The sequence below is a fragment of the Dasypus novemcinctus genome, chromosome 18 (genome assembly GCF_030445035.2).
Source record: "Dasypus novemcinctus isolate mDasNov1 chromosome 18, mDasNov1.1.hap2, whole genome shotgun sequence".
NCBI classification, from domain to species: domain Eukaryota; kingdom Metazoa; phylum Chordata; class Mammalia; order Cingulata; family Dasypodidae; genus Dasypus; species Dasypus novemcinctus.
This window is the reverse complement of record NC_080690.1, coordinates 14218030-14239684: the sequence shown is the minus strand read 5'-3', so window position 1 is coordinate 14239684 and position 21655 is coordinate 14218030. Positions and strand designations below refer to the sequence as shown.

Sequence of the window (21655 nt, the reverse complement as noted above, 5' to 3'; positions counted from 1 at the left end):
GAAAAAGATACTCCATGCAAACAGTAATCAAAAGGGAAGGAAGCAGCTGTGGCTCAACCAACTGAGCTCCTGTTTACCACTGGAGGACCCAGGTTCAATCCCAGGGACCTCCTGGTAAAAAAAAGAAAAAAGCCATCCCAGACCTGTGCGGTGAGGCATAGGCCCCTGAGTGGGAAAGAGACACACCAAAAAAGACAATGACACAACCAGATTAAAAAAACAGTAATAAAAAAAAGAGCAAGGGTAGCTATAGTAATATTGGACGAAACAAACTTAAAATCTAAAAAAGTTATAAGAGATACAGAAGGCCATTATATATTAATAAAAGGGACAATCCACCAGGAGAATGTAATAGTCATAAATATCTATACACCTAACCTGGGTTCCCCAAAATACATGAGACAAACTCTGGCAAAACTGAAGGGAGAAAGAGGTATCTCCACAATAATCATTGGAGACTTCAACATCCCACTCACATCATTAGACAGAAAAACTAGACAGAAGATTAACAAGGAAACAGAAAATTTGAACAATATGATAAACAAGTTAGACCTAACAGACATATACAGAACACTGTATCAAAACACAGCAGGTTGTACATTCTTCTCAAGTGCCCTTGGATCTTTTCCCAGGATAGATCACATGTTAGGGGACAATGAAGCTCTCAATAAATATAAAAAAACTGAAATTATACAAAAGCACCTTCTCAGATCATAATGGAATGAAAATGGAAATCATTAACAGACCGGAAAAAAAGTAAATTACAAACAGGTAGAAGCTGAACATACTCCTAAATAATCAGTGGGTCAAAGAAGAAATTAAAAGTGAAACCAGTAAAAAATATATTGAAACAAATAAAAACAAGGACACAACTTACCAAAACTTATGGGGTACAGTGAAAGAAGTCTTCAGAGGGAAATTTATAGCCCTAAATGCCAATATTAAAAAGGAAAGAGCTATACTCAAAGATTTAACTGAACTGGAAGAAACTAGAAAAAGAACAGCAAGCCAAGCCCAAAGCAAGCAGAGCGAAAGAAATAATAAAGAACAGAGCAGTAAAAAAAGAACAGAGCAGAAATAAATGACGTTGAGAACAAAAAAGTAGAGAAAATCAACAAAACCAAAAGCTGGTTCTTGGAGAAGATCAATAAAATTGACAAACACCTAGATAAACTAACAAAGAAAAAAAAGAGAGAAGATACAAATAAATACAATCGGAAATGAAAGGGGGGACATTACAACTGACTCCACAAAAATAAAAAGGATCCTAAGAGGATATAAGAAACTGTATGCCAACAAACTAGACACCTAGATGAAAAGGACAAATACCTAGAAAAGCACAATCAACCCATACTGATGCTACAAGAAATACAAGAACTTAACAAACCAATAACATTCAAAGAGATCGAATCCATCATCAAAAATCTCCCAGCAAAGAAAAGTCCAGGACCAGATGATTCCAGAGATGAATTCTACCTAGCATTCAAAAAGAATTAAACTGATCCTTTTAAACTCTTCAAAAAAATTGAAGAGGAGAGAAAATTACGCAACACATTTTATGAAGCCAACATCACCCTCATACCAAAGCCAGACAAACAAATTACAAGAGGGAAGTGTAGGTGGTTCAAGTGACTGAGCTCCCGCCTACCACCTGGAGGTCTCAAATTCAGTTCCCAGTGTCTTCTGGAGAAGACCAGCAAGACAGAGAGCTGGCGCAACAAGATGACACAACAAGGAAACACGAAGAGGAAAGATAATGAGAGCCTCAAAAAAGCGGGGAGCTGAGGTGGCGCAAGCAATTGAGTGCCTCTCTCCGACATGGGAGGTCCCAGGTTCAGTTTCTGGTGCCTCCTAAAGAGAAGACAAGTGGACATAGAGAGTACACAGCAAATGGACACAGAGAGCAGAGAGCAAGTACAAACAACAAGGGGAGGTGGATTAAAGAAATAAAATAAATCTTAAAAAAAAAAAAAGATACCACAAGAATAGAAAATTACAAACAAATCTCTCTAATGAACACTGATACAAAATTCTCAACAAAAAAATATATGCAAATTTAATCCAACAGCATATCAAAAGACTCATACATCATGACCAAGGGGGATTTATTCCTGGTATGCAAGGATGGTTCTACGTAAGAAAATCAATCAACATACCACATCACATTAACAAATTTTTTTATTTAAAGATTTATTATTTATTTTCTCCCCTTCCCCCTGACCCCAGCTGTCTGCTCTGTGTGTCCATTCGCTGTGTGTCCTTCTGTGCCTGCTTATATTCTTCTCAGTGGTACTGGGAATCTGTGTCTCTTTTTGTTGCATCATCTTGCTGTGTCAGCTCCCCATGTGTATGGTGCCACTCCTGGGCAGGCTGCACTTTTTTTTTTTCGTGTGGGGCGGCTCTCCTTACGGGGCACACTCCTTGCACATGGGGCTCCCCTACACGGGGGACACCCCTGCGTGGCACGGCACTCCTTGCACGCATCAGTACAGCGCGTGGGCCAGCTCACCACACGGGTCAGGAGACCCTGGGTTGAACCCTAGACCTCCCAAGTGGCAGGCAGACGCTCTATCCATTGAGCCAAATCCGCGTCCCCACATTAACAAATTAAAGGAAAAGAACCACGTGATCATCTCAATTGATGCAGAAAAGGCATTTGACAAAACTCAGCATCTATTTTTTATAAAAATGCTTCAAAAGATAGGAATAAAAGGAAAATTCCTCAATAGGATAAAAGGCATATATGAAAATCCCACAGCCACATCGTACACAATGGGGAAACGTTGGAAGCTTTCCCTCTAAGATCAGGAATGAGACAAGGATGTCCACTGTCGCCACTGTTATTCAATAGTGTACTACAAGTTCTAGCTAGGGCAATTAGAGAAGAAAAAAAAAAATTAAAGGCATCCAAATAGGAAAAGAGGAAGTAAAACTCTGTTTGCAGATGACATGATCCTGTATTTAGAAAATTCTGAAGTATCCACAACAAAGCTACTTGAGCTAATAAATGAGTACAGCAAAGTGCAGGATACAAGATCCACATGCAAAAATTAGTAATTTTTTGTACACTAGTACTGAGCAATCTGAAGAGGAAATCAGAGGGAAAAATCCATTTACAATAGCAACAAAAAGACTCAAATACCTAGTAATTAATTTAACCAAAGAAGTACAGGACCTATATGCAGAAAATTACAAAACAATGCTACAAGAAATTTTAAAAGACCTAAACAAATGGAAAGACATTTTGTGTTCATGGACTGGAAGAGTAAGTATCATGAAGAAGTCACTCTTACCCAAAATGATTAATAGATTCAGTGCAATACCAATCATTCCAACAGCCTACTTTATAGAATTAGAAAAGATAATTATTATATTTAATTTGGAAAGGAAAGTGTACCTGAAGAGCCAAAAGCATTCTGAAAAAGAAGAGTGACGTGGGAGGAATGTCACTGCCTAACCCTGAAACATATTACAAAGCTACAATGGTCAAAACAGTATGGTACTGGCATAAAGACAGATACATCAATCAGTGATACAGAATCGAGAATCCAGAAATAAACCCTCACCTATATGGTCAACTGGATTTTTTTTTTTTTTAAGATTCATTTATTTTATTTATTTCTCCCTACTCCCTTGTTGTTTTGCATTTGCTTTGTTGTCTTGTTTCTTTTAGGAGGCATCAGGAACTGAACCTAGAACCTCCGATGTGGGAGGGAAGCATCTAATCACTGGAGCCACCTCCATTCCCTGCTTTGTTGGGTCTCTCATTATGTTTCTTCTTTTTGTGTCTCTTGTTGCATCAGTTTGCCGCACCTGTCTGTCACATCAGCTCACTGTCTTGCTCGTCTTCTTTAGGAGGCACCAGAAACCTTTGCTCCCTGTTTTGTTGTTTCTCTCATTATGTTTTTCTTCTTGTGTCTCTTGTTGCATCATCTTGTTGTGTCAGCTGGCCACACCTGCCCATCACGCCAGCTCGCAGTCTACTTTAGGAGGCACCAGGAACTGAACCATGAACCTCCCATGTGGTAGGCGGGAGTGCAACTGCTTGAGTCACATCCACTTCCCTCAATTGTTTGTTTGTTTTTTTAAAAAAAAGTTTATTTATTTCTTCCACCCCACCCCACTGCAGTGTGTTGTTTGCACTCACGGTCTACTCTGTGCCTGCTTGCCTTTTTAGGAGGCACTGTGAACTGAACCTGGCGCCTCCCATGTGGAAGGAGGTTTGAGCCACCTCTGCTCCCTCAACTAGTTTTTGACAAACCTACAAGTCCATGTTAATGGGACTAAACAGTCTCTTCACAAATGGTGCTGGGAGAACTGGATGTCTTTAACAAAAAGAATGAAAGAGGACCCCTATCTCATTCCCTATTCAAGAATCAACTCAAAACGGATCAAAGACCTAAATATAAAAGCCAAGACCATAAAACTACTAGAAGAAAATGTAGGGAGACATCTTCAAGACCTTGTAGTAGGTGGCGGTTTCTTGGACCTTATACCCAAAGCCTGTGCAACAAAAGAAAAAATAGATAAATGGGAACTCCTCAAAATTAAACACTTTTGCACCTCGCAGGACTTTGTCAAAAGGGTGAAAAGGAAGCCTACTGAATTGGAGAAACTATTTAGAAATCACATGTCAGATAAGGGTTTAATATCCAGGATATATAAAGAAATGTTACAACTCAATGGTAAAAACACAAACAACCCAATTTAAAAATAGGCAAAAGACTTCAATAGACATTTGTTCAAAGAAGAAATACAAAGGCAAAAAACACATGAAAAAATGCTCAACATCACTAATGATTAGGGAAATGCAAATCAAAACTACAATGCAGTTATCGTTTCACACCTATCAGAATGGCCACTATTAAAAAGACAGGCACTCAGCAGCAGCCTCTGTGCAGACTGAACTTCTCTCACTCGTGCATCTCGCTCAGCTTCCTCTGCAACCATGTCTAACAAACCCAATAGGGCTGAGACTGAGAAAGTCGATCTGTTGAAATTGAAGACAACAGAAATGCAAGAGAAAAATCCACTGCCTTCCAAAGAAATGATCTAACAGGGGAAGCAAGCAGGCAAATTGTAATGAGGTGCGTGCCGCCAATATGCACTGTACATTCCCCAAGTATTGCCTTCTTATTTAACTTCTCTTAGCTTGTTAACTTCCTAAGATGCAAAGAGGTTGGGTCAAGTTTAAATGATTGTGATGCCCTTTTGCACACAAAAAATTGAGAACTACTGACAAGCAGGGCCATGCCTGCCACCTGCCTGTCTGGCTGGCAGGGAAGTAAAAGAACTCATATGTTGGTGAAGGATGACAGTGAAATCTAGAGTAAGAGCAAAAGCTGGTCCAAGGTGTCCGGAGGGCTGTAAAATGCAGTTTAATCACAGCGCCGTTTTTCTGTTCAAATGATCTTAATAACTGGAACGCACAACTTTTAAAATATGCAAATAAAAGTTTTAAAACCTAAAAAAAAAAGAAAGAACTTCAAGTGTTAGAGAGGATGTGGAGAGACTTATTCACTGTTGGTGGGAATGCAGAATGGTACAGCCACTGTGGAGGACTGTTTGGCAGTTCATTCCTAAAGAAGCTGAATATAGACTTGCCATATCATGTGTCCTTGCAATACTTCTACTGAGTATATATCCAGAAGAACTGAGAGCAGTGACACAAACAGACATGTGCACACCAACGTTCATAGGGTATTATGACAACTACCAAGAGCTGGAAACAACTCAGTGTCCATCAACCAATGAATGGATAAACAAACGTATTCACAGGATGGAATGTTATGCAGCTGTAAGAAGAAATAAAATTGTAAAGCATATGACAACATGGATGAACCTAGAGGGCATTATGTTGAGTGAAACAAGCCAGACCAAAAAGGACAAATACTATATGACTGAATTAAATACATGGTGTAACATACTGTATGATTAAAAAAGAAATCAAGTGTATCTAATACATTTAATTGAGAAATGTATATTTTTACTCAACTGTGTTTTCATTTTTATTTTTAAATTATTGTTTATATTTTCAATTATTAAACATACAGAATAAAGTTTAAAAATTTTTTAAAAAAAAGTTAAGTTGTGAGAAGTGGATGTGGCTCTAGCGATTGGTTCCCATCTTCTACATGGGAGGTCCAGGGTTTGATTCCTCGGGCCTCCCCGTGAAGGCAAGCTGGCTGGCATGATGAGCTGGCCCGAGTGGAGAATGGCCCATGCATAGTGCTGGCCCACGTGGAGTACTGACCCACACAGGAGTGCTAGCCCATGCAGAGAACTGGTACAGCAAGATGATGCAACAAAAAGAGACACAGGGAAGTAGATGTGGCTCAAAGCAATTGGGCTCCTGTCTACCATATAGGAGGTCCAGGGTTTGCCCATGTGGCAAGCTGGTCCACGCGGAGTGCTGGCCTGTGCGGAATGCTGGTGCAGCAAGATGACGCCACGAAAAGAGACACAGAGGAGAGATAATAAGAGACGCAGCAGACCAGGTTGCTGAGATGGCACAAGAGAATGATCGCCTCATTCCTACTCCAGAAGGTCCCAGGATCGGTTCCCAAAGCTACCTAATGAGAATACAAGCCGACACAAAAGAACAAACAGCTAATGGACACAGAGAGCAGACAATGGAGGGAGGGGGGAGAAATAAATAAATAAATCTTAAATAAAAAAGAGAGACACAGATGAGAGACAGTAAGAGATAAGGAAGACCAGGAAGCTGAGGTGACGCAAGAGACTGGGCACCTCTCTCCCACTCCAGGAGGTCCCAGGATTGGTTTCCAGTGCTGCCTAAAGAGAAGACAAGGAGACACAGAAGAACACACAGTAAATGGACACAGAAAGCAGAGAGTGAGTGCAAAAACAATGGGGGGGGGAGGGGGGAGAGGGGGAGAGAATAAATAAATAAATCTAAAAAAAAAAAAAGATGCTCCAGGGTGCCATTCCCCCACAGACTCTTTGAACAACTAGCAAAAAACTGGTAATGTTATCTTCCTCAAAATTCTGGAAAACAGCAAAAGGGCTACACTGACTGGACGATGGCCAAATCAAGAAATCACAACCTCAAAAACAGTAGGAGATGGGGAGTGGATGCAGCTCAAGCAGTTGAGCGCCAGATTCCCATGTATGAGGTCTCGGGTTCAATCCCTGGTATCTACTAAAAACAAAACAAAAAAAACAACTCTCCCTGGGGAGAGGATGTAGCTTAGTGACTGAGCACCTCCTTCCCACATATGATGTTCTGGGGTCAATCCCTGGTACCTCCTTAAAAAAAAAAACCCACAAGAGTAGGAGAAGCTTATGGAACTGTTGCTGGCCCTTACCCCATACCCTCTCTAGCAAGTATGGAGCTAGCCTTTGCTCTCATTGTGGGACCCTGGTCCTGTACCAAAGAGAGCACGGTAACCCCAATACAGATACTTGGGTGTCTACAAGTTGATACCAATCTTTGGGTGGCATCTGAAAGACTAAACCAGGAAACTTGGCTCTGGCTCACTCTCTCAAGACTGGCCTGCAGGTAGAAGGAGTGTGCAGAAAGCTAAAACAATATAAGAAACAATTAAGTCCAAGTGGCCTAGAGCACAGGATTACTGGATTTAAGTCATACAATAGAGTACCCAGGAGGGGGAGAAAATCTATTTCATGGAAGTAGAGGGGCTATTCAAATTTCTGTAAATGGGGAAATTCCTAAGAATAACTCAGAAGTCATAGGCAAAGATGATCCTGAACTTCACATTTGCCTCACATTGATTCTTCTTGCTAAGAAGGCTAAACTCTGAAGGAGAATACCAGCCAAGGGAAAGCCAATTTGCGAAGACTGTGAATGTGCTTTTTGCCATGATTTGTTTGTTTTTGTTAGTTCCTGACACCCAAGGAAATCTCTCTCATATTGCTAGCTGAATACAAAATAAAGAAAAGTATAGCTCAGGGACTAAATCCTAAAGTTAACATTGAAGATACTAATATACACAGTGTGCAACAAAGATTACAGAAGGAAAGACAAGCATTAAATGATGACCCATCCAATGGAAAAAATTAAAAATCCAGAAACCATCAATAAAGACGAGACTTCGGACATACCAGGCAGATTTTATTTTAATGACCCTCAATATGCTCAAGAATATAAAATGTACATAAAAAGAAATACTGGAGTTGAAGATCACAGTAACTAGAGGATTTCAACAGTAGATTGGAGCTGGCAAAAGAAAATATCAGAGACCTTGAAGACAAGACAACTGAAATGACTCAAGCTGAAGAGCAGAGAAAAAAGAACGAAAAAAGCAATCAGTCAAAGATTCTATGGGACACCATCAAGCATACAAATATATGCATTATGGGAGTCCCAGAAGAAGAGAGAAAGGGACAGAAGGAATATTCAAAGAAAAGATAGAAGATAACTTCCCAAATTTAATGAAATATGAATATGCGTATTCAAGATGCCCAAGGAACCTCAAGCAGGATAAATTCAAAGAGAACAACACCCAAAAACATAGTAGTCAAACTGTCCAATGCCAAGAAGATGATGAGAGTTCAGAAAGCTGCAGGAGAAAAGCAACATGCTATGTTACAAAGGAGTCTCAATAAAATTAAATGACAATTTCTCATGAGAAACCATGGAAACATGAAGGCAGTAGAATGAAATATTGAAAGTACTGAAAGAAAGCAAACATCAACCAAGAATTTTATATTCAGTGAGACTGTCTTTCAAAAATAAGGGAGAGATCAAGACATTCCCATATAAAGAAAAATGGAGGGACTTTATTACCACCAGACCTGCCCTAAAAGCAATGCCTAAGGGAGTCCTTCAGACTGAAAAGCAAGAATACTAGAGAATTGATAGAAGTGGCATAAAGAAATAAAGACCTCTGGTAAAGGACACCAACCGAAAAATCCAGTACTGTTGTATTGCATTTTGGGGGTATATAATTTGAGTATGTAACTAAACATTTTACTTCTTACAGGTTCTAAAATGCAGATGCAAAAAAACTATTGATAAACCTATGGCTTGGGATATACAAGGTATAAAGACATAGTCTGTAACTAGTACAACACTAAGGTTGGGAAATCGAAGGGTACAGGAGCAATGTTTGTGTATGCTATTGAAGTTAAACTGGTATCAAAACGTGCATGGAAGCCCCACAGTAACTGCAAAGAGAATATCTAAAACTACATATACAGAAGAAAATGGAAAGGGACTTAAAAAGGTATAGTACAAAAAAATCAAATAATATGAAAGTTGGCATTAACAGAAGAACTGAGGGTCAAAAAAGGTATAAGACTTATGAAGACCAAATAACAAAATGGAAGAAGGAATTCCTTCATTATCAATAGCTACTCGAAACATAAATAGATTAAACTCACCAATCAAAAGGCAGCCACTAGTAGCAGAAAGGATAAAAAAGCATAACCCAACTATATGCTATTTACAAGAGATTCAGCTTAAATTCAAAGATACAGCAGACAGAAAATGAACACATGGTAAAAAAACATATATATATATACCATGCAAGGAGTAACCGAGAGAGCTAGGGTAGCTATATTAATATCAGATAAAATAGAATTCAGTCAAAACCTGTTATGAGAAAAAAGCTGTTACAAGATTCAAAGAAGGTCATTATACAATGATGAAGGGATCAATTCAACAAGACTTAACAATTATAAATATAAAAATAAATATGCATCTAAAACAGACACTCAAAACATATGAAGAAATATTGACATATTTGAAGGGTGTAAAAGATGGTTCTGCATTAAAACTAGGAGACTTCAAAGCACCACTTTCAATAATGGAGAGAACATCTAGACAGAGGATCAATAAGGAAATAGAAGACTTAAATGATACTATAAAGCAACTTTCATCTTAACAGTTACAGAATATACATTCTCCTTTAGTGCACATGGGAAATTCTCCAGAATAGATTACATGTTAAGTAACAAAACAAGTCTCAAAAAATTTTAAAATATTGAAATCATACAATGTAATTTCTCCAACCACAATGGGATGAAGCTAGAAATCAGTAAGAGGGAGAATTAGAAAATCCACAAATATATGGAAATTAAACAATCAAGGGGTCAAAGAATAAATCATAAAGGAAATTAGAAACATCTTAAGGCAAATGAATACAAAAACACAACATACCAAAACTTATGCAAAGAAACAGCAAAGGCAGTGCTGAGGAGGAATTTTAATGCTATAAATGCTTATTTATTTTACAATTTTATTGTAGGGTATTCTTGTCTGCAAAATGCTTACTCTTAAAAAGCTCTCAAATCAGAGAACTAACCTCACTACTGGAGGATCTCAAAAAAGACCAAACTAAACAGAAAGTAAACAATAGGAAGGAAATAGCAAAGGTTAAAGTAGAGATAAATGAAATAGAGGGGAAAAAACAATGAAATCAAAAGTTGATTCTTTGGAAAGATCAATAAAATAAAAAACCGTTAGCTAGACTAATAAAAAAGAGAAAAGACACAAATAGCTAAAATCAGAAAATGGAAAAAAAAATTCTAAGAGGATACTATGAATATCTGTATACGAACAAATCAGATAACCAAGATGAAACAAATAGCTAGAAACATATAAACTACATACACTAACTCAAGAAGAAATAGAAGTGGGGGAAGTGGACTTGGCCCAGTGGTTAGGACATCCGTCTACCACATGGTGGGTCCACGGTTCAAACCCCAGGCCTCCTTGACCCATGTGGAGCTGGCCCACTCGCAGTGCTGATGCGTGCAAGGAGTGCCGTGCCACACAGGGGTGTCCCCACGTAGGGGAGCCCCACGCGCAAGGAGTGCGCCCCGTAAGGAGAGCCGCCCAGCACGAAAGAAAGTTCAGCCTGCCCAAGAATGGTGCTGCACACACGGAGAGCTGACACAACAAGATGATGCAAAAAAAGAAACACAGATTTCCGTGCCACTGACAACAACAGAAGCGGACAAAGAAGAACAAGCAGCAAACAGACACGGAGAACAGACAACTGGGGGGTGGGGCGGGGCAGGGCAGGGCAGGGGAGAGAAATTTTTTAAACATTAAAAAAAAAAAAAAAAGAATAGAAGATCTCAAAAGACCATATGACCTAGCAATCCCACTTTTAGGTCTAGACCCAAGAGAATTGAAAGCAGGGACTAGAACAGATAAACTGACATTCACAGTGGCATTATTCACAATTGTTAAAAGATGGAAGCAACCCAAGTGTCCATCAACCAATGAATGGATAAACAAAATGTGCTATATATGTACAATGGAATATTAGTCATAAAAATGAACGAGGGAAGCGGACTTGGCCCAATGGATGAGGCAATTGCCTACCACATGGACGTCCATTGTTCAAACCCTGGGCCTCCTTGACCCATGTGGAGTGCTGATGCACACAAGGAGTGCCCTCCCACGCAGGGGTATCCCCCATGTAGGGGAGCCCCAAGCGCAAGGAGTGAACCCCGTAAGGAGAGCCACCCAGCGGGAAAGAAAGTGCAGCCTGCCCAAGAATGGCACTGCACACACAGAGAGCTGACGCAACAAGATGATGCAACGAAAAGAAACAGATTCCTGGTGCTGCTGCTAAGGATAGAAGCGGTCACAGAAGAACACACAGCGAATGGACAGAGAGAGCAGACGACTGGGGGGGGGCGGGGAGAAATAAATATCTTAAAAAAAAAAAAAAATCAAGGCTGCCTGACCCAGAGAAGGCACTCAATAAATATTTTTTTAAAAATTAATGAAGTTCTGATACATGCAAGAACATGGATGGACCACAACAACATCACATTGAATGAAGATGTCAGACACAAAGGATAAGTTTTGTATGACCTCACTAATGTGAAATAACTAGAATAAGCAAATTCATAGAGTCAGAAACTAGAACACAGGTTACCAGGGGCTGGGGTGGGGATAGGGAAAAGGGAATTAATGTTTAATTGGTACGGAATTTCTGTTTGGGGTGACGGAAAAGTTTAGGCAACAGATGGTGGTTATGGTAGCACAACATTACCACTGAATTATACACATGAATGTGGTTAAAAAGGTAAGTTTTAGGTAGTATATATGTTCCTAGAATAAAAATTTTAAAATAAACAAACTGTACAACACCAACAGTGAAACTTAGTGTAAATTACAGACTATAGTTAACAGAATTAAATACAGTAAGAGAAAGAATTTATTCCAAGAACTTTAGAACACAGTATTTTGACTGGACATCCTTAGCAATATACATTCTAAGGACAAAGAAATTTTTTTTGTAGTGACATCAATGTTGGTATTTTGGAGCTATTCTCTTTATATTGTAGGTTAAACCACCTAAGTAATCATGTTAATCATGTCAGTAATCCAGACCTTCAGAGTAAGAGAAATGACATATAAATATAAAATCAAAGAGGTTAAGTGAAAATGGAAATGTTGAGAATGAATAAAAATAAATACAAACTCTAATTCTCTGTAAGATATATATTTCCTAGTTCTGTCCACTGAATAGCACAGAAATAATGTCACTCCAGCAGCAATAAGCACTTCTAAAGCCCAAATTGTATTTTTAAAATATCATATGCCACTAAAAGGGCTTCCTGAAAACAATGGCTAATTTCAGGTCTGAGGCAGGGAAAGTACAAGGTGAAACTGGAACGTTTTGCTGTCCCAGAAAGCAAGAAGTTATTTCAGATTTATGGGTCATGTTAAAATGAGCCAGGATCCAGTATCAAAGAGCTCTTAGTAGGAGAAGTGGTGACAACTTGAGCATGAAGAAGAATTCACTATTAGTGGACTAAAACACAGTGATCAATAAAAATCTATGAGCCCATTATGATAGTCAAAGAAAATGAGACAGAAAAAAAATAATCTGTGCCATTTTAGGTTATTAAAATTACTACCTATTTTGAAAGTTGGTAATTTAAAAAATGAATTTAAATAATTATTCTGCCCCATTAGACGAAGGAAAGCTATACTTTATGGAACACCAACTAACAAAATGTAAAAATATAGAATTTAAAAAACATTATTCTCAAATTCTTAATGATATTAGAAATTTTAGAAAGGATTACCCCAAAATATTTTAAAAGATTAAGTTTTAGCCATTAAGTATACTGCAATAAGAATATTTTCAGTCCCAAAGGAAAAAACAAGTATACAATAAAAGGATCAGACTGTCACCCTCCTGATCAGTGGGCACAAGGAGGGAAATTAACCAGGTATTAGGCCCTCCAATGTTATGCAACATGAAACACACAAGTCATCTACAATGTGTTGTAGACAAAAATATTTCATTGAATCCATCACACCTTTAGATCTAACTTCCAAAACAGAAAATTCAAGGCAGAAATGAACAATCTAAAACAATACCACAAGGGAACAACTAAACAAATCCAGAAGGTGGGGCACTGTGCAAGGCCTATGGCCTTGTCTCTTCAGCAAATCAATGTCATTATAAAATATAAAAAAGGGAGAGACTTAAGTAATGGAGCAACTAGATGATAGGTGTATTCCTGACTTGGATAGCGTTTTGAAAATACACGCAATAATCACTTCTGGGTCAATTGGAGAAATATGAATACGGTCTGTGTATCAGAGAAGTTGAAAATTTACTGAAATGCATGGGTAGAAATTGTTGACTAAAAAGAGCAGGATACAAAATAACATGGAAAAGTATGATTTCAGGTTGGGGGAAAAACAAATAGCTATACCTCGGTATGGAAAATGATCCAAGTGACTACTCCCTGAAGGATTAATACTGGTAGTCTGTAAGTGACAAGAATGTAAAATGACTTTATTTTTTATTTTAATTGTATTTTCTGATTTTTCTACCAATCTCATTCAATGTTTACAGTAATAATAAAGTTATTTTTCGGGAGGGGTGCGGGCAGAGGGGAGGAAGCCTGGCCCCGCGGCAGCCGCCGCCCACCTGGACTCCACGAACTGCCGAGGGCAACTAGCCCGAGACTGCACCCGGCCCGCAGAATTGCTTGGGCTCGCCCACGCGTATATTTTCCTTCCTCCGTGATCTCCAACACTGACAAAGTGGAAGAAACTGAGAAGGAACGAGGATTGAACCCAGGATCTCACTGAACCGAGGACCTTACACAAGCAAAGCAGGCGCTCAACCACAGAGCTATACCCACTCCCCCACATGGTCACTTTTAAAGCTAGTTTGGGCGAGGAAGTTTTAGTTAGCAATTCAAGACTATGAGCATCCATTAGAGTTTACAGTTTTTAAATTTAAGAGTTTTACCTATTTCTGAGAACACTGAAGAGTATATAACATGTCAATTACAAAAAATATTAAAATGAACACATGTACCCATAATCCACTTTAATAAATATAACATACAGTAATTAAAAAAGTGATTTTTCATCATAAAAATAGGCAGTGTGGCTCTCGATCTTAAACATGTAAAAAGACGCTCAAACTCACTGATGAGAAAAAAACAAAATTAAAATTACACAAACAAAAAAATATCGAAGCCAAATTCCATGCAAAGATATTATGACCCCTATATATATATTTTTATGTAACATTTATGTAATCTATCTTTAAAAAAAAATAAAAAATATTTTTTAAAAAGTTACTGTAAGAAAAAAAGAGAATAAGAAGCACAATAACATCCTTAAAAGATGATAGGTTGCAAAATGAGCAAGCTCTATCCAAACAAACTCATAGAGTATCCAATAACCTTTTTAGTCTCCAAGTTTAAATATGAGCCAAATCAGTGAGAATCACAAAAAATCTAAGAGAGCCTCTTGATAAAGTCCAAAACAAACAGGGTGAATAAAAATCTCCTTGGAGGCTGAAACAGAGACTATGTAAGGGGAAAAGAAGAAAGAAAGGAAAGAAAGAGGAAAGAGAGGGGAGGAGAGGGGAGGGGAAGAAAGAAAGAACAAACATACAAAAAATATTCTCTGTCCAGAGTGTAGTTAAAGTAAAAATAAAGAACAAAGAGCTACCTGGAATATCCCCAAATATTTGGAAATTAAACAACCTTGTAAATAACCATGAGTCAAAGAGGAAATCTCAAAGGGAATTAGAAAATATTCTGAACTGAACACATAAAATGTGTGGGATGCAGCCTAAGCAACACGTAAAGGAACACTTATAGCACTTAATGCTTGTATTAGAAAAGAAAATTTCAAATCAATCATCTAAGCTTCCTCTTCAAGAAATTAGAATACAGAGCAAATTAAATCCAAAGCAACCACAAAGAAGAAAATAATAAAGATAAAGGGGGAAATCAAAGAAATTGAAAGGAAAAAACCAGAGGTTAATCAATTAAGCCAATGCTGGTTTTTTGAAAAGATCAATAAAATTGACTAACTTCTAGGCCAGTGATTCTTATCCTTTTTTGTTCCACTTGCCAGTCAGATGAAATGAATGGTACCGTAATTTATTTATTGCATACATTCATAAGTGAAGGAAATGCCAGATTTCAGTTAGAAGTCAGAGAAAATAAAGATAATAAGTTGGCTTTTTTCAATTCAAGCTCATGGACCTCCAGAAATCTTTCCATATACTCCTGGTTAAGAACCCCTGCTTTAGCAGACTGGCCAAGAAGAGAGGAAAGGAAAACATTACTAACATCAAGAATGAAAATAAAAGACATTAAATAGATAAGGAATACTATGAACAACCCTATACCCATAAATTTGGCATGTTGGGGAGCAGATGTGGCTCAAGCAGTTGAACACCCACTTCCCTCATGGGAGGTCTCAGGTTTAGTTCCCAGTCCCTCCTAAAGAAAAACAACAACAACAAAAAGACAATAATAAAAATAAATAAATTTTTAAAAAATAATAAATCAAGAAAAAAACAACAGACAAGGAGCAGACAATGAGCAAAAACGAGCAAACAGGTGAGACAGCCATGGAGGGGAGGGGGAATTTGGCACCTTAAATGAAGCAGATCGTGTCTTTCTTAGACACTACCCAAACCCAAAGAAATAACCTGAATAGTCTCTGTCTATGAAAAACACTGAATTGGTAGCTGAAAATCTTCCAATATATAAATATAGATGCAAAAATCCTCAACCAAATATTAGCAAAACAAATCCAGCAATGTGTAAAAATAATAATAATACATCATGACCAAGTGAGCTTTATCCCCAAAATAAGACTCATTCAAAATTAAAATATCAATCCTTGTAAATCACCAAATGAACAGACTAAAACAGATAGCATATTACTAGATGAAGGAAAAGCATTTGACAAAATTCACCTCTCAGTAAATCAGGACTAGAAGAGAACTTCTTTAACCTGAAAAAAGGGCATTTATGAAAATCCTATAGCTAACATCACACTGAATGTTGAAAGACAGATGCTTTCCCCTTAAGAACAGAAACAAGGCATGGATATCCACTTTCACCAGTCCTGTTTAACACCATACTGTAAGTCCTATCAAGCACAAGGCAAGCAAGTAAATAAAAGTTAGACACTGGAAAGGAAGAAGCAAAGCTCTATTCACAAATGACATAATTATGTGGAAAATCCCATGGAATCTACTAAAAAAAAACTCAATAAATGAGTTTGGCAAAGTTGTAGAATTCAAGGTTAGCATGCAAAAATGAACTGTATTTCAATGTACAAGCAATGAACAATTTTGAAAAAGAACAACAAAACAGGGGTACACTCACTACTCAATTTCAAGACTTTAAAAATCAAAGCACAATAATCAAAGTAGTGTGGAACAAAACAGAGAGTCCAGAAATAAACCCGGAGAAATATGGCCAATTCATTTTTTTTTTTTTAAGAATTTTTAAAATGTTAATACAGTTTAAATTAGCACGTCTGGTTCATTTCAGCTCCTTTACTGTATGGCCAATTCATTTGTAACAAAGCTGCAAAGGCAATCTAATGGGGAAAGAATCATCTTTCAACAAATGGTGCTGTAACAATTAGACATCTATATGGAAAAAAAACCACACAAAACACCTTGCTCTATAATCCATATCTTATACAAAAATTAACCCAAAATAAATCATAAAGAAATCTTAAAAGATTATCTTTGGGATTTTGGGTTCAGCAAAGAGTTCTTAGATACATCAGAAGCATAATCCAAAACAGAAAAATCAATAAAATGGACTACACTGAAGGTAAAAATTTTGGTTCTGCAAATGATACTGTTAAAGGAATGAGAAGACAAGACACAGACTGAGACAAAAATATGTACAAAACACATATTTGACAAGGTCTTGTATCCAAAATATACTAACTCCAAAACTCAACAATAAGAAAACAATATAATTCCTTAGAAGGGCAAAATATTTGAACAGACACCACTACTAAAGGTATAGATGGCAAATAGGCACATAAAAAGATAGTCAATACTACTAGTCACTAGGGAAATGCAAATTGAAACTACAATGAGAAACTATTATTTATGTATCAAATTAGCTACAAGAAAACAAAATTGACAATTACAGTGGTGAGAATTCAGAGTAACTGGAGTATTGCCAATGAGGACGGTACTATGGAAAAGTCTGACAGTTTCTTATAAAGCTAAATACACACTTGAACATACATTTATGCATATACATTACACCCAGCAATCCCACTCCTAAAACGAAATGAAATGAAATGAAAATCTATGTTTACACAAAAAGCTATCCAGGAATGTTTCTGGGAAGCCGATTTGGCTCAACTGAGAGAGCATCTGCCTACCACATCGAGGGTCCAGGGTTTGATACCCAGGGCCTCCTGACTGGTGTGGTGAGCTGGCCCACACGCAGTGCTGCCACGCACAAGGAGTGCTGTGCCACGCAGGGTGTCCCCCGGGTAGGGATGCCCCACACACAAGGAGTGCACCCCACAAAGAAAGTCACCCTTCACAAAAAAAAGCAGTCGGCCCAGGAGTGGCGCCACATACAAGGAGAGCTGAGGCAGCAAGATGATGCAACAAAAAAAAAGCAAGTTTCCCAATGCCACATGACAAGAATGCAAGCAGACAGAGAAGAACACACAGTGAATGGACATAGAGAGCAGACAAAGGGGGAGAAGGGGAGAGAAATAAATAAATCTTTAAAAAATATATATATCTCGGGAGATGATGTTGACAATTTTGAGAGTTTGGGGTCAAAACAGTAGTAAACATACAGACAACTAAGCAACACCACCAAAATGGCAATTATTAACTCTAGAGAAAAGAAGTTGTGCAGGAAAAGTAATCAAAATACACTACACGGTTCCGGTGTGAATAATGTTCATATAGTCATTACAAAAAATAAAATAAAATAAACACTGAAAACTGACGGAGGTACAACAGCAGGCTGGGGAGTTGGAGGACTGGAGGTGGAAGGATGGGCAGGCCAGGCGGTATTAAACAAAGTTAAAACCTTATTTTTGCGTTAATTTCCATTACAATGGAAATACTAAACGATAAGAGTGAAAAGCAGTTCCTTCTGGCAACGACTGAAGAGGGATGAGAGTGAACGCGGATGACTTGTTTTCAAAACAAGCCTTTTGGAAACATTTCACTATTTTTAAGTACATACTATATAATGTTGATTAAAATGTAAACTAGTTTTTTAATGATTATTCTGGGTGCACCCCTAAGAACAGACTTTTGCGGAAAGGAGCCGAATCAGGGAAATCAGAAAGGTACGGCGAATACGAGAGAAGGATAATAGGAGGTCAGAATTAAACGGTAAGTTTGTTAGCAAGAATTATTTAACTTTGGTGAGGAAATGGTCAGAAACTGATTTTTCACGTACACACAACAGAACTTAGGGATGGGGTGGAGAGAGAATGGGGGTGACCTTAGGTTTTTCTACCCAAGATGGGAACTCTGGGGAAGGTGCGGGGTCTGGGTGATAAGATTTACTTAAGCCACATCGGTTTGAGGCGCCAATCCAAAAAGAGTTCTAAGAGAGCAATGGGTTTAAGATGCAAAGAGGTAAAACGCAGCTCATCGTGTGAACCTTCTAACAACCAGTTCACTTGTGAGGGCAGAAAGCAACTGGATCTATCCTGGGCCTGGTTCTAACTAATACTTCATTCGGATCAGGAGGTCTGAAGGTAACTTCTGCAATTCAGAGTGTCTTTCCCACGCATTCAGAAGCAGCAGCAGAGGCGTCGTTCGAGGTGCGGATCGACCACGGCGCGGCGTCCGGAAAGGCAGAGCCGGGTTCACGTGCCGGTTCCCGCGCTCCGGGAGGAGGAGCGGAACGAAGCCAGACCCGCGGGAGCGGCTGCGCTAAGGTCCCCGCGCCCGCCCCGGACCAGGGCGGCCACGCGGGCGTGAGAGAATAAGGGGCCTGAGGAACGCAACGCTCGAGGCCGGGATAGCCGGGATCCCAGGGACCAGAGCACGCGGGGGCGAAATCCGTCTCACGTGGGGCGCGGGGCGGGGCGGGGCCACCCGCCTCTCGCCTCTGGCGGAATCGCTCACCCGAAGGCACGTAGTCCTCGTCCTCCTCCGAGGTGGAGAAGTCTTCGGAGTCGAATTCCTCCATAACGCTGCCACCTAACCCACCGTACTTCAGCACCGACCCCAACGGCAAAGCTTAGGGAGAAACCATAGAGCTGCGGCGCCAAAGGCTAGGGAGGCCCAGGCAGTATGTGCACATGCGCAGGGAGTGTAAAAAATGCGACACTTCCGGGCCGACACCACCTGAGGGTCGCTGCTGTAGGCGCTGCCGGGTGGACTCCGCGCGGAAGCAGTGCATGCTGGAACTTGTAGTTTTCCCGTGTTATTGAACGGTGAGGTTTAGTAAATGTGTTAAAGTAAAATTGCGTATCTTTGAAAAGTTATAGAATTCAGATACTCGTCCACAAGAATCCTTCAAGTAAATCCATATGTAGCTTTTGTCATTTGTCAGATTAAAAGGTCTTGTTTAATTATCCAATTGTGGTAGGCAATCAGAAGCAAATACCAACAAGGTCAAAGGACTAACTTGCTACTTGTACATAATATATACAGCTGAGCAGGTTTTCTTCCTGAAAATTACTTCTCTCTAATATTCTAGACTACACTAGTGTGTGCAACCCAGTCCTAGACTGGTTTAGTTACCTAAATCAGGGATGCTTGCAATTACTTGCCTGGTTATTCAAAGGATAAGAATAGCTTTATCCTGTGCTCAATATCCAAACCCACTTTTTTTTTTTTAAGATTTATTTTATATTTATTTCTCTCCTCTTCCCCGCCTTGCCTGCCCCCCAGTTGTCTGCTCTCTGTGTCCATTCACTGTGTGTTCTTCTGTGTCTGCTTGTATTCTTGTCAGTGGCCACCAGGAATCTGTGTCTCTTTTTTTTGTTGAGTCATCTTGCTGCGTCAGCGCCCGTGTGTGTGGCGCCACTCCTGGGCAGGCTGCACTTTCTTTTGGTGCTGAGCGGCTCTCCTTACGGGGCGCACTCCTTGCACATGGGGCTCCCCTACGCAGGGGACACCCCTGCATGGCAGGGCACTCCGTGCATCAGCACTGCACGTGGGCCAGCTCATCACACGGGTCAGGAGGCCCTGGGTTTGAACCCTGGACCTCCCATGTGGTAGGCGGATGCTCTATCCATTGAGGCAAATCTCTTCCACCAAACCCACTTCTCTACCCTTACTGAAGCCATGAAGGCTGAAGGCAGCTACCTAAGATGGGAGCCATGGCCCATGGTGAAGACCAAACAGAGACCAGAAAAAGGGGTGATAACCTCATTTTCCTGCCACCTCCTCCAGCTTTTGTCAGCCATGAGCTGCCATGAAAGGGGCAGGTGTGCCTCCTACCCTGCACAGTAACTGGACGGGTGGGTAGGTGCAGTCCTCGAGGGCCAGGCTCAAAGTGTTTCTGCACCATCTTGAAGAGCTGAAAGGCTTCTTTCAAAACACCAAAGAACGTTTCTCATCAACTTTTACAAATGGCATTTTGTTAATGGAAATCTGGGAAGCAGGTGTGATTACTTTTTTTGCTCATAGATGTTGTCCTAAATTCAAATTCTCCTGCTGCCCTGAACTTTCTCTAGTAGTCCTTTAAGTTCAGACCTTCTCCACCTTCCTTCTTATCTAGGAGCTGTTTTTTGTGTTTTTTTTTAAAGATTTATTTATTTATTTAATTCCCCCCCTCCCCTGGTTGTCTGTTCTCTGTGTCTATTTGCTGCGTCTTGTTTCTTTGTCCGCTTCTGTTGTCATCAGCTACACGGGAAGTGTGGGCGACGCCATTCCTGGGCAGGCTGCACTTTCTTTCGCGCTGGGCGGCTCTCCTTACAGGGCACACTCCTTGCGTGGGGCTCCCCGGTGCGGGGGACACCCCTGCATGGTGCGACACTCCTTGCGTGCATCAGCACTGCGCATGGGCCATAGGAGCTGTTTTTAAGCACGATTAAAAAAACAAAAAGTTTATATTGTAAAGGATCAATATTTTGCTTTTTAATGAGGATATCTGTGTAATAAGCTTTGCCTTAGGCAGGTGTTGGCCAGAAAAACACAGATTTCTCAGGAGACACTTTCCTCCTCTGTGTATCTGGCACTAGAACTCGTGAAACAGCACTCCTTATGCCCTTCCCTCTCTTTCAGTGGTCAACGCCTTGCAGCCACCCTTTTGAAATGCCAGATGACTCAAAGAGAAGAAAATACAAAACAAAAACCCTGCATTTTGTAAATACAGTGGAGTATTTTTGGCTTTATATGAAACAAGGTTTTTAATTGTAAAATATAAGTGCCCTTAGAAAATGCACAAGGCATATCTTTGTTAA

General features: G+C 39.6%; 1 protein-coding gene across 3 annotated transcripts in view; it reads right to left on the bottom strand.

The window, feature by feature from the left end:
* The window catches only part of CFDP1 (craniofacial development protein 1), a 165954-nt gene extending 146387 nt beyond the window's left edge, over positions 1-19567 (bottom strand). For 2 of the 3 annotated variants that reach the window (XM_004470909.4, XM_058279690.2), the window contains exon 1: positions 19368-19549. In XM_004470909.4, the coding sequence (XP_004470966.1) occupies positions 19368-19431 (64 nt within the window). In that variant the 5' untranslated portion in view covers positions 19432-19549. Of the gene's footprint in view, positions 1-19367 lie in introns of all 3 variants that reach the window. The other variant, XM_004470908.4, reaches the window with a different exon arrangement.
* Between the last annotated feature and the right edge of the window lie 2088 nt (positions 19568-21655).